Here is a 14,502-nt window from a genome sequence, read left to right as displayed (position 1 = left end):
TAAGTAGAAAGTGTCTCTTGCTCTTTTCCTTGCTCTACACCTTCACACACACACACACACACACACACACACACACACACACACACACACACACACACACACACACACACACACACACACACACACAGAGCTGCACATGAATGCACAGAATCATGTCACAGATCTCTTCTGCCATCCACCATGTCCTCCTCTTCCACTCCCATTTGAATGCCTTGCTTTATTCTGTCTGAGTCAACTGTACAAGTCCTGGGCTATAGTAGGATGGTAGAGTTTGCATGGCTGCTCTTGTTTGGAGCTTAGTAGACTGACTCCACCATCTTTATGCCCTGGATGTAACACCTTCACCAAATCTTTGCAGTTAGATTCTATTTGTTGGAATCAGTGAATCAAAATATATTCCTTGAACCCTTTCTGTGTGTGCATGTGATGTGTTTGTATGTTTGTATGATGGGTGTATGTTATTGATTGAGATATGGGGTATTAGCCAGTGTCAGTGGTAAATTAGAGGCCAGATCTGTTTCCTAATCAGAGCACAAGCAGCGAGTTAGAAAAATTAGGCCGACAGCTGCTGGGTCTCTCTCTCTCCCTGCACGCACACACACACACACACACACACACACACACACACACACACACACACACACACACACACACACACACACAGCAGTGGGACCACCTCTTTGCCATCGCCACCTGTCAACACCAGATCTGTGTTTGTGTGTGTGTGTCTATGTGAGTCAGGTAAGTATACACACATGCACATCAGCTGTCTTCATGTTATCCTATCCTACATTTAATGACCATTCTGCTTTTTTGTTTGTGAGTGCACATGTCTTCATGTGCACATTATAATTAGAGGCTATACGTTGATACATGTACTAGCTCCACATGTGGAAATACTACACAATATTTTGTTTTTGTTTACATATAATGCAAATGATCCCTGTGTCTTCAGTGATCTTCCAAACCCAGTCATCATTTGAGACAGGTGGAGATAAATGTGGCGATGAATGGGTTGAAGTAAATGACTGATTTCTCTTTGTAAAGTCAGCGTCTACTGTGTCTGCCGACTTCAACAGCAGAAAGAGAGAGAGGGAGAGGGAGAGAGAGAGGACGAGGGGCAGTGGCCAGTGGCCAAGCGAGGTGGAGGGAGAGAAGGTGAGTGCCTCGTCCACGCTTGTGCTAGGTTGGTGCTGCCTGCCACATCATCTGGCAGGGACTGGTGGCATTCTGCTTTGTCCAATCAGATGCTTTCCATCTGATTGAATGACTGTTGGTTTCCACCAATCATAACGATGGGAAACCGAGGCTTCGAGGAAGTTAAAAACCAAAATCAGAAGGAGGCACGCTGCAGATTCATCTCAGACACACACACACACACACACACATACACACACCTGGAGGGAAGCCAGATCAACAGTAATGCAGGAGCTAAATTATTAACAAGAAGATGCAAGGGTAGGGAAGGAATAGACAGACAGGTTGAAACAGAGAGAGAGTGTGTGAATATTTGTGGACATGTTGTAAAGAAGTGGAAGGGTACATTATGAAGGTGACGGAGAAAAACAAAAATATATGGAGACAATTTTGGCTTATGGTATCAAATCAGAACAGACGTAGACATGTATAAAATATATCAAGATATTTTGACTTGCATTCAATCTGTTAATGAGCTCAATACATTTGCTAATTTCTTCCACTAATTTGTTGCCATTTTAGTATGGATGGTGTTGTCTGGTTATTTTTGGTGTGTGTGTGTGTGTGTGTTTGTGTGTGTCTGGCAGGGGGCATCAGAGGTGAAGTGATGTGTGTGAAAGCCTCCTGTTCGCTAGGAGAGGTGGATTGTGGGTATCTGTCTACATCAGTGTGTGTGTGTGTGTGTGTGTGTGGGGTGGGGGAGCAGATGGTGTGCCACACTGTGAGCCCATCGGCTGGCATTCAGGGGGTGGGGGGTGCTCCGAAACAACCAAAATCAAAGAGAGAGAGAGAGAGAGATGCTGTGACTGAATCTGAGACTGAAAGACAAAGACAACCACACAGAATTTGGATGAGTTGAATAGTTACCATTACCACCCAGCAAAGCCAGCCACAACACTGTGTCTCTCTGATGGAGGTGTGGTGGGGAGATCTGTGTGTGTAAATATGAGGAGCTTCAGCAGGAGATGGTAACCTCACTGTGTAGCCCTGTAAGCACCTCTTCTACACCCCTCCTTCCCTCTCTCTTCCCTCCTTCTCTCTCTCTCCTCCATCCTCTTCCCTCCTTCCCTCTTTCTCTCCTCCATCCTCTTCCCTCCTTCTCTCCTTCTCTCTCCTCCATCCTCTTCTCTCCTCTCTCTCTCCTCCATCCTCTTCCCTCCTTCTCTCCTTCTCTCTCCTCCATCCTCTTCTGTCCTTCTCTCTCTCTCCTCCATCCTCTTCCCTCCTTCTCTCCTTCTCTCTCCTCCACCCTCTTCCCTCCTTCCCTCTCTCTCCTCCATCCTCTTCTACACCCCTCCTTCCCTCCTTCTCTCCTCCATCCTCTTCCCTCCTTCCCTCCCTCTCTCTCCTCCATCCTCTTCCCTCCTTCTCTCTCTCCTCCATCCTCTTCCCTCCTTCATTTTCAATCTCAGCTTCTCTTTCACTTGCTTTTTGCCTGCAGCCAAATTCTTCCCCCTCAGTGAGATTCCAGGATGTCTTATTGCAGAAGGTCACAGGAGAGATGGCGGAAGAGATGTGTGTGTGTGTGTGTGTGTGTGTGTGTGTGTGTGTGTGTGTGTGTGTGTGTGTGTGTGTGGGGGGGTCTGTTGCGGAGGTGCATTGGTAAATAAGGGCGGCATTCTAGAAAGTCATATCAAAGACCTCCGATGGCACATCATAAAGACACCATTAAGTCATGTTCATCCCTACCTGGTTACCTGCCCCCTAGAAAATAAGCCCACGGCCCTGTTGGGTTCCTGCTCCTCTGATCATGGTTCAGTGTGTTAATGTGTTTTTTTTTTTTTGCTTGAAACAGGGATGGTGTTCTGGAACTCCAACCGTGGTCCTGTTACTCGCTGCAGGAGAGGAATTGACCCCTATTTGGTGAGGTTAATTATGTGCTCATGTGTCTTATCCTGGAGTGTCATAGGGATATGATAAAGCAGAAAAGCAAACATCTCCATATAATACACAACATTAATACTCTTATTGTGGAAACACTATTAAATAATAGAAGTATTTATGGAAGTATATATTTTAGTATAAGTGTATAAGTAGGTTGTGAGATGGAGGTAGGGGGTTACTAGTCTGCACAGATGGTGTGTATTGTAGATACAGTATTATTGTGTGTGTGTGTGTGTGTGTGTGTGTGTGTGTGTGTGTGTGTGTGTGTGTGTGTGTGTGTGTGTGTGTGTGTGTGTGTGTGTGTGTGTGTGTGAGGGGGTGAGAGAGAGAGCGAGGGGAAAGAGAGAGAGAGGGTGGTCAGTGAGGTGAATATGATGTCCTATGACAGAGCCAGCTGGGATAGTGCCTGCCCCCAAGATTGGTCAATATGGAGACCATTTACTGCCACCCACAGTACTGAGGCAACACACACACAGACACACACATGTGCACACAACCATGCAGACATACTTACACATACCACACCACAGTCACTGCACTCCATGAATAGATTTAGCCTCCTGATATCATCGTCTTTTTGTTTGACCATCCTTAATTGTGTCGTTTGTGTGTGTTGTGTCTCACCTTGACATTTCAGACTCTCCACTTATTGTCTTCCATGTGCCTGTTTCATCTTCTATTCAAAGTGTTCCTCTCCTCTCTCGCTTCTGTGGTAAATAAGCGTTCCATGCCCCCCTCCACACACGCTTTGGCGCATGTGTCATCTCCTTGGCACCCCTTGCCCTCCCTCTGCCTGGCACCCCTCCCCTTCTTGGCACCTCTGCCACCCCTCTGTTTTGGCACAGCCTCCACCCACCTCCCTGCATTGTTTCACCACCTCACATTGTTTCTCTGCTTCTCTCCTTCTCTCTCACTCTCTCCTTTTCTGTTTTTCTTTCCTTTTTTCTGTCTCCCTGTCTGTGTCTCTCTCTCTCTCTCTCTCTGATTGTTTTCCATCATGTGCATTAACGCTCTTCTCGTTTGCATCACTGAGATCTTCAGTGATAACTCCTGTGTCACTTTGTCATAAAGCTTCTCTGCTGTCTTCCTACCACCTTTTCTCCTTAGTTTTTTCCACTCTCATTTGTATGCCCAAGTTCCTTATCCACCCCTCCTTTTCTCTCTCTTTCTTTCTTTCTCTCTCTCTCTCTCAACAGATGTTATGGAATTTCTCTGAAATGGCCTCTTGTGCCAGCCCTGCCCCTTTTGTCTGCCATTCCCTTCACTGGCATTCTCTGCCTGTGTGTGTGTGTGTGTGCGCATGTGTGCGCGTGTGTGTGTGCGTGTGTGTGTGTGTGTGTGTGTTCACGCACACGCAGGTGTGCTTTCATGTGCTTTCATGGCAGGTGTTATTCATGGTAGAATTACAGCTTTAATACAAACTTTATAACCTACAAGTCAAGGAAATGTTGGCACAGGTATTAGTTAAGTTTGTAATGTGATACAAATGTTGTCTTGTTAATAACAGACGTTGTATTTTATTTTACTATTTATTCAATTTTAATGCAAGGATTCCTTTTAAAGTACAATAATGAATAATTAACCCGTGCTTTTAAGCACATAGGCCTACTCCACTAAGACTTGGAGTCATCCTGTGAGTTCACACTTGACGTGAGACACGTTGGGTGTGTTTTTTTTATTTTCACCTCAGAGTGAAGTTGTAATCCAAGTCTAAAATTGGATTGCATTTCTTTTTCACTTGAACGTGGTTGGGTTCTCGATTATCCCTAAACTAGTAGTTCTCGGCAACTTTGGCGAGAAATGAGTGGGCCTGTCGCGTGCTAATTTAAACAGCGCGATTCATCCGTCAATGTGGGAGCGTGAAAAATAACGGAAAACTTCACCAGAAAAATAGTTCGCCGAATAACAGGACTTTTAGCCAGCTGGTCTATCTCCTGAAAAAAAAATCGACATGAATTCTTTCCCAAAACACGACTCTGGTCACATCACATACATCTGGCCACATTTTCCGCAACTAGGTGAGTTTAACTCCATTGAATCACCTGTATTCAAATGAGACCAGGAACAAGGACAAAAGAAAAAGTGCACACTGCGGCAAAAACATGGGTCAGCTTAGGTGGGCCCTTTGCCCATGTATCAGCCACGAGTGCTGCTGAGACAGGGAAGGTGCATCAGAACGACGTATTAAACGCCGTTGTATCAGTTAGCTCCAGTGATGATACACAATTTGTTCAATAATTTAAACAGGAAGACGTGGGTCAGCCAAAGCTCACGCGCTACTGATAGCATTTGGAGGGCCGTGCGGGCACCCCTTCTTTCAGAGCGTGCAGCATAATGAACAGATGCCGCAAAATTAGGAAAGAAACACACTCTCCTCCCAGAAGCACCTCGCGAGCTGGCATGGACTGGCGCGGGTTGGCACGCAGTGGAGCCTGTTGGGTGTCTGCTCTAGAGCTCGCATGGGTGTTGGGGAATATTAAGGAAATTGGCTGGCATGCCCTACGACCACCCCTCCTTCCCCTCACCGCGCACAGCTGCCTGCTAAAGGCCGAGAAACCTGCCCGGAGAGTGGATGGATGTCTGCCCTATACTTTGAATTCTAGCCATAAACTGTTCCATGGACTTATGTAGCCTACTCTACCTATAGGCCTATTTCGTGTGAATTAAGTCTTACTCACAGAACTTGCAACTTCGACCAATTACATGCCCATGGTCCTTTAAATGGGTCACAGCAATACGACACTAGGCTACAGTAACCTATCTACAGTAGGTTTATAGCCTACTGTTTAAACTAGGCTACCTGTTTTGGCTTGGCGGTGTACTTTCAATTAGTACAAATAAATAATGAGATAAGTCCCTATTATTTAAAAGTAGCCTACCCTGTTGGTCAATACAAAAAAGATATTGTAGGCCTACACTTTCCTCCTTAGGTATGGCAATGAATAGGCCTATGCAGCTATACAGTCAGTCAAATGTTGTCTAATATTTTAAATAGGCCTAGCAGTTTACGTGTATTTTTATTATTATTTATTTTGCACAAATTATACTATATAAGGCAGGCCTAACGTCTAATATTCATTGACATTCTATTTCATTCACCGTGTAATGCGGATTTGGTAATGGGCGCTTCGAGGACATTTTGTAGCCTAACATATGGGGCGCGGGCAGTGGTCCAGACTGTAGCCGAACTCAGAACAAGGGATTGCGCAAGTCATCCTCTGTAGGCTTGTACCATCTCTATAATTCTTTGATTTGCAACTTGTGAGGACAACCTTTTGAAAGTGTTCTTGAGTTAACCACATTATAACAGGCCGTGCAATTGATCTGGACTGGACAGCTCAAAAGTAAAATAAAAGGCATGGCAACTAACCAGACAATGATTAAGGTTTCAGAGATATTTCGGGGTATAGATTTGAAACAGCTCAGACCTATTTATTTATTTATTTATTTATTTATTTATTTATTTATTTATTTATTTATTTATTTATTGTTCAGAGTAGCTTTGTCTATATATGGCCTATATATATAGCCTATATAGGCTAATTTAATTAAGGCGAAATAGCCTACTCCTTCCATAATGCAGTTAGGCTACTGAACAATCTTTGTTGTATAATAATACCATATTGGCTATTCCTAAAACTAAACTTAGTAATTCAATTAAATCACTGGCTATTCTTTTGAGGCTATAAAATTAATAAAATAAAATAAAATAAAATAAAACCTCCCCATTAGTTGTGGAAAGCCACAAAAATCCCTTGTCCCCTAAAATACACTACCCAATCTAAACACATTAATATGCAGAGGTAGAAAAGGGGAGTACGTTACAAATCTCAAATAACCTATTGTTATGTGTGTGTGTAGGCATAAATGCATATTGAAGTTTAGACAGCCTGGATAAAAATTGGTGGAGTCATAAAGTGTTGTTTAGGAATGATAGATAATTGAAATTATTAACAAGAATCAAGACAAGTACTAAAATATCAAAGCGTAAACAAACGCACAACGCTCATTGTGATTCAGTAGTTGATATAAATATTATGAATATGTAAACAAACCGGGGAATTTACAGCAAACTCTTTTAATGTTTACTGAATGATGTCGGAGGCTCATAGGAGAGATTATCAAACGGAAAAAGAAGTCTTTGATTCCCGTCAAACTGGGATTCTCGTGTCGGGCCACAGTTGGTTATGAAGCCGATCTCCTCCCTTGCACTGAAATTTTCCTCCGAGTTAATGCAACATGTTTTTTCCATGGTCCTAATCTTAAAACTGCAATGTTTCTTTTGTCAGTTTGTCACTAGCAGTGTTTTCATCTTCAAAAAAAGTCCATCTGTTTCCACCGCGTTCTGCGTCTGGTCTGAAGTCACGCAGGCTCAATATAATTCAGGGATGTCATTAATATTTGAGCGCGTGACTGCTGCATCTTCATCCAGAGGTTTTACCCTTGCTTTAGTCTCGGTTGTGTATGAGAACACACACACGCACACACTATGCTACCAGTGATTGCGCATCATGCATGCCCGTATCTGTTTGATTCCACTTTGGATTTCAGGCCAAAAATATTTTGGCACTTGCTTCAAGAATCCCCATGACGGACCTTGTGAGACTGTCAAGGGGTGGGGGGGCTGACGACGACGGCAGAAGAGATGTGTCGATTTTTTAAATTCAAGAGCTTTGACCTGAGAATCTTTTTCCAAAACAGTTGATGACTGGTAGGTCACTCTCAGTTAGGCGTTTAGCTCTCCCAGTTGTCTCACTGTCTGCTAGGACGATGTTCCCTGCCTTCTGAAGTACTATGGGGTTGGTTTTGGGAGAGCCATTTCTGTTAGCCTGATTGACCCAAATATAGATCCAAAACTCACAAGTTTCCTATACCAGAACGCCGGCACTCTATTCACTCCACAGCCATGAAAGGCTCATTACAAAATGTCCCCCTTTTTAAAGTTTAGAAGCAAAAACTTGGTATATGAATTGGTTCTCGTCATTTATTACATCCTATGTGAAGCCTATAAAACCATAATTTCGTTCTCTTAAATTCTACGTTATGATATTGATGTGGTCTACATCATGTTAGATTTCGTCGTTGTGGTTGTAAATTGCTAAATATTTTGCAGTTCACGTTGAACGTTAATACTTGCCATTATATTTATCTATCTATCTATCTATCTTAAACAACGGATTTCCTCCAAAAAGCCCGTCATGGTGGTAACGAATAAATTATATTGCATATGATGCAGTTGTGCATTTAAATTAAAATAAACCCATCATATCTGAGATGATGACAGATTGCACTCTTGAGATATATTTTTAAATAATACAAAATTAATCTATAAGACACAAGCTGATTTTAGACATAACATATTAAATGTCTAGTTTATTAACTGAAAAGCACCTTCAACTATAGGGAAGGTAGAGTGTAGGCCTAGTCAGGGCATTGCTAATTGGTAAAATGGTAGAATTATTAGATTTCTCTTTGTCATAACCAAAAATATCAACATTTGCCACATTTAAGCAATAAAGAAGAAATGTATGTTTGTATGTTATTCTGGAAAAAACAAACATACCGCAAATATAATTTAATTACATTTTCTAAATAAATATAGACCTTTTTAAAACTCTGTTCCACTTGAACACTTGCATTATTTCTAACATTTTAAAATGGTTATAATAAGTCCGTGTTGAGATAACAACTTAGGAATTTAAGATCCATAACACGTGCAACAATTTATTAAATAAAACTAGCTGCAATTCCATTTTCATTCTGTCTTTCTGATATTATTTTGTCCATCATCTGTTGGCCCGCTAAATTTCCTTTTTATAAATGATAACGACCCCGTTGATCTTTTCAATGAGGGAGGCTTGGATGTCTCAAAGATGTTTTTGACCTTTATTTTTGTCAGTCTCTTTTTTTCAAATGGGCTGTAGCCATGGCTCTGTACACATGTTTCAAATAGTCATCTTTTCAGATTCACACCAGTGTCATAAATATTTTAAAAGCAATTTAATTAAAAGAGAAATAAAATAGTCTGTTCTTCACAGTTTTGTGTCCACCAGTAATATCACTGTTGGGAGTTGTGGGATTGAATGGAGGAGTAACTGTGTCAATGCACAGGTGTGAATGTAGGTAAAATGAAGTTGGGAAGAGTGTCAGTACAATACAGCAGGTTGATTTTGCACACATGCATTCACACACACAAAGAGACACAAAGATTTCTCACACTTACACATCTGACTCTCTCTCACACAAACACACACACACACACATATATACACACACACACACACACATATATATACACACACACACACACACACACAAAACTACAGATGATTTCGATTCGCTCCCAGGGTCAGTTGTGGAAGAAAGCGTTCACGTCCTCATAGAGCGCTGTGCGCTCGTGATGCAAGTGCATGTCGTGGTGGTAGGGTAGCACAGCAGCGCCATCTCCGTGGACACCAGCAGCCGCTGCCCCGTGCACTGACCCCCCCCTGGAGCCGAACACCAGGCTCCCACCCCCTCCATGCCCCGGGCCTGCCCCTGCCCCTGCACCTGCACCTGCACTGGGCCCTCCTCGGGCCGCGGGACCCCCGGAGTAGTGCATAGAGTAGTGGTAGCCCCGGTCGGCCGCGTCCGGCGACGCCGCGTCCTGGTGGCGCAGCGAGAAGTTCCCGTTGATGTAGAGGGGAAGGGGGGGGGCTGACGCCAGTCTCGTACTCGCCGCTGTCGTACTCCGGCGAGCCGCTGCCGCCGCCGCCACCGCCGTACAGCGAGTCGTAGCAGTATCCGTGGGAGCGCAGCGAGAGCCCCGCGGCCCCGGAGCCCACCGCAGCCGCGCCGCACTGCGAGCCCGAGAGGCGTGAGCACGGATATGGGTGGTAACCGTGCACCGAGGCGCCCACGGCGGAGCCGCCCGAGGCGAAGGGCCCCGCGCCAGCAGCGTGGTAGCGGGCAGAGGCCGGGTCCTGGCAGTGCTCGGTGAGGAAGTTCCGTGTGTTGAGCTGCAGGCAGCCGGCCACCAGGTTGGTGGTGGGCTGCGACAGGCCTTTGCACAGCGTCTGCACATAGGACACCAGGTCGGGCCGCTTGCCCGAGCGCAGGATCTCCGACAGCGCCCAGATGTAGTTCTTGGCCAGCCGCAGCGTCTCGATCTTGGACAGCTTCTGCGTCTTGGAGTAGCAGGGCACCACCTTGCGTAGGTTGTCCAGGGCCGAGTTGAGGTCGTGCATGCGCGTGCGCTCCCGGGCGTTGGCCTTCTGCCGCCGCACCTTGGAGCGCTCCAGACGCGCTGGCGTCATCTTCCGCTTCTTGGGCCCGCGCTTCCGTGGCTGATCGCTGTCCTCACCGACGCCACCTTCCTCCTCCCCGTCCCTCTCACACTCATCTTCGTCGTCGTCGTCGTCGTCGTCGTCATCATCGTCGTCAGGGGCCACATCAGAGGATGGTGTTTGTCCAGCGCGCTCGTGCTTGTCGTCGCCCAGCCCTACCCGCACTGACTCCTCCTCCCGTGCTTTGGACTCCTCCCCTTCACTGTCCTCAGCCCAGCTGGGGAAACGGTGGACGTTGGAGAGTAAGGACGGGTCACTGAACAGTCTGGTCAACATGGCACCTTTACCCACCGTGAACAAAAGAGAAGGAAAATCATCAAGTGAGGTCTTTGGAAGTTCAAACAATGAGACACTCTATGCAGCTCTTCTCAGTTAATTTCTTGATAAATTGATAAATAGGATTATTTAAGGACAAAATGAGGAAAAATAAATGCAACACAACAGAAATCCATCCATAGTTCTGGATAAAACCGTAAATTCGCCATTATGTTGTTGTGCACAGTTGTGTGGTGTGTATTAAATTATATTCTTGTCATGAAGTGAATACAGCTACATCTCACAAATTAAACAAATTAGGTTATAGGATGAAACAAGACCTGTAGGCCTACTTATAGGGTTTAGACATTTTTGAACATTAGGCCTATCTTATAAATATGGCACCATGAATTCATTGTCCATTCCATTTAATCCTTAAATATGGCTTTTTAAAAAAGGCTTAGAATGTACTAGGCCTAATCCTGTCAACCAATTTGTACATCTGTAATCTGTAAAGCAGTCATTTAACACAGTAATAGCTTTAATCTCATCCACTCAGAGCACCAGCACAAATATGGATCTGCATGGATTGATGTGAAATTCCAACCAATGGCATACCCATCCAGCGGCCTTCTGCCGAGCAACCAAGAGCCACCAGACGGGGCCTCGCGGTAATTTACCTCCCTGCTGTCGTCCGCGTGGCCTTTCGCGCCCTTGCACAGCGGGTCTCGGCGGCGCGAGCCACATTACTGATCCCGTGGGGCGTGAGGTAAAGTACTGCCCAGCCCCCTATTCCCCAAAAGCCTTCCTCACGCGATCCTGGCTACATTCCAACACTATTCACACCACAATCGACCAAAAGAACCAACTAATCACTTCTTCGAAAAAACATGCGATTTCATATTTGCAATGCTATTTGATATAAAGATGTTAAACATTCCGAGAAGACGTAAATTAATTGTTCAGCCGTTACCAACCAACCAAGACAAAATTGTCACATTTTGATCGAACATTTCTTAATTTGAAGTCATTAGATATAGCTCAGTTTTTTGTTACTTGGCACCTGCGGGCACCGGCGCGAAAGCCCCAGCTGAGCCCTTGCAAGCTTGCAAGGCCCGCGTGTTCTGTCTGTTGAGCTCATTAGTCTTTCTGTACCTTCTCCAACAACATCTGTCACTTTAATCAATAAATATGATTTTGAAGCAACATTATTAAAAAATAAGATATATGTTACTACACGCGTTAACACAAAATACTTTGAAATATGGAGGCTAACTGGATGAGGATAGACGTTTTATTGTAGGCTGACGACAAATCCACTTAACATGGAAAACGAAATTATCGGTAAGTAACATTATTTAATTTTGTTTCTGCCCCCTCACGGATTATTTTTCTTCACAGAATGGTTGTGAGTTAATTACACGTGATGTACAGTGCTCAAAGCAACGAAACCTAATCATGAGTCTGTGTATAAAATTAAAACACCTACCAGCAGGACGATCACCTCAATAAACTGTTTGATCATGAATATTTTGGTCAACTACTGTCTAAGCGCGCATATATTTCAGACCGTCTTGGTTGGAATATAGCATGCGCTACGGAAAGCCACTTAAAAGTGTTGTGAATGTGAAATTGTGTGTGTGTGTGTGTGGAGAGAGAGGGTGAAGGAGATGTATAGAGAGAAAGCAAGAGACAGAGAGGGAGAGAGAGTATGTGTGTGTGTGTGCGCGCCCATTAGACTCAAACGCAAGGTGGTGGCCTAGGCTTCTTCACTCTAGGGCGTGCCAGAGGCGAAACCAAGCTTTTGCATTTAGGGCGTCAGAGATTTGTTCAATGAAAAACTTTTAATTAGTGGTGCATGCTTTTACAAGACATCCACTTAACAAGCTTGTATGCAAGAATGGACATGCTAAAAGCACATTTTAACTCCCGAATAACGTGTAATATTGTCTCTCCATTTAGCCATCGTTAAAAATAGATTTGAATTAAACAATAACAACCAGTTCATGGTTTTGATTCATAAGCCTTTAAATACATTCTGTATTCTGTCAGACAGTGAATAGCCCGAAAGCCCGTGTTAAAGCATCTTCTGATTATCAAATAGGCCTATCATTAATTAAAAAAAAACATTTTCTATAAGTCACGTTCCCTTCCTACACGTTTCTCTTTTATTTAGGATGTCCCACCCATTCGCTCAGCTTACCGACTGCGCAGAGAATACGGCAATAAATTCCCCATTTCGAGCGGGGCCATGAAGCGCGAGGGCAATTAGCTGACAGCAAAGGAGAAACCACTCTCGCGCTTGCTGGCTCTCTCTCTCTCTGTCTCTGACTCTCTCTACCTTAGCCCATCTACGTTTTCTTTTTTTCTTTTTGTAATGATTGACAGACGTATCCATAGCAGAAATCTTGGTTTTAAAGACAAGTGATTGTATCGCTCCATCTTCGCTTGTAAGTAGGTAGGTGTGCGCCTCACGGTTATCCGCGCCAAACTGGCGTGAAATGATGAATTGTCCGCCTGTTAAAAGACAATTTGATGTTCCGCGCTTTTCGAACCTGAAGGACGAATCGATTTGAGAAGATACACACAGACATAACTATAACGTAGTCTATATGATCAATGTAGACAAAAATATCCTTCAATCAACTGCAGTAATTCCAAAACGAGCTATTATTGCGCCTGGCGTTAGACAAAACATGCGAGATAACCTAGAAACGTACGTGGTTGACTCAGGTTTGCATTATTAATAGCTATGTATTAATTAAATTAATTATTTCCCAATTTCACGCGGTCACTCGACTCACCCCGGTTTGTTTACTCTCCAACTTACCTCCGCGGGAGCTCGTGAGGGGTGAAAATGCGCGTGTGCTCATCAGACCATCTTCAGGGACCGCGAGCCGAACGTACGTGTAGGTGCGGCCAGACGGGACTGTGTGTGTATGTGTGTGCGTTCTCCGCGTGCTGAGAGAGAGAGAAAGAGAGAGAGGGAAAGAGAGAGTGGCATCGCTACCAGGCAGGGCGACATACCAGCCTCGATGCCAGGCCATATGGTTGGCACGTCACCGGCAGGAGCCATCACACGAGCCTCGGTTGATTGACACGCGCGTGCATTCGGAGAGATTGCCTTCCCGCGGGAGGAGGAGCTCGCCATCTGTCACTGCGCGCTCACACAGCCAGAAAGAGAGAATGCGAGAAAGACAGACTAGGGCTGAGATGGTGAGATGGAGATGGATAAAGAGAACGGAAGGGTGAAACGGGCAAACCATTGGGCATAGATAATGCCACCATTCGGCCAAGCCAGATACCCGCTCAACCTATTTTGGACTGTCTTCTTTTTACAAGCCAGTAAGCAAGTGGTAAAAGATAAAGTGATGGAGGAATGTGTGTGTTTGTGTGTATGTGTGCAGGGTAGGTGGTGGGGGAGCCATTTCTGAGGCCTGTGAACAGAAGGTATATGATTTATTTATTTAACTCATTAAGTAAAATTATAATCTCTTGTTTGCGGGGGAGGAAAAACAATCAGAAATTCTGTGCAGGGTCTGTGGAGAAGACAGGCATTTTAAAATCAAGGCACTCGCCCTCAATAAAGAACGACAGAGGGAGAGAGAGAGGGAGGGATAAGTGAATGACAAAGAGAGATAAATAGAATATGAGGAAAGAAAACAACAGAGAGAGAGAGAGAAGGGAGATGTTTATTTACAGATCACCACAAGCATATAGGAAAGCATCAGAGGAGTGCTATGGGTGTCTACTGGCTCACACCGACACACTGTCTTTGGAGTGAGGGGATGGAAGGGAATAGAAATGGGTGCCTTGGGCTGGGTGAACACCAAGGACCCAG

At 44.6% G+C, this 14,502-nt stretch overlaps 1 protein-coding gene across 1 annotated transcript; it reads right to left on the bottom strand.

Annotated features, from left to right (window-relative positions):
- Positions 1–8,953: 8,953 nt before the first annotated feature.
- Positions 8,954–12,857, bottom strand: LOC125295482 (neurogenic differentiation factor 2-like). The gene is given in 3 exon segments (XM_048244744.1): positions 8,954–9,772; positions 9,774–10,687; positions 11,280–12,857. Coding segments are annotated over 3 exon segments (1,260 nt in total). The 5' UTR covers positions 11,284–12,857; the 3' UTR covers positions 8,954–9,430.
- Positions 12,858–14,502: the final 1,645 nt, after the last annotated feature.

This window comes from Alosa alosa, chromosome 6 (genome assembly GCF_017589495.1).
Source record: "Alosa alosa isolate M-15738 ecotype Scorff River chromosome 6, AALO_Geno_1.1, whole genome shotgun sequence".
Taxonomy (NCBI): Eukaryota; Metazoa; Chordata; class Actinopteri; order Clupeiformes; family Clupeidae; genus Alosa; species Alosa alosa.
This window is presented reverse-complemented; position numbering and strand designations above follow the sequence as displayed.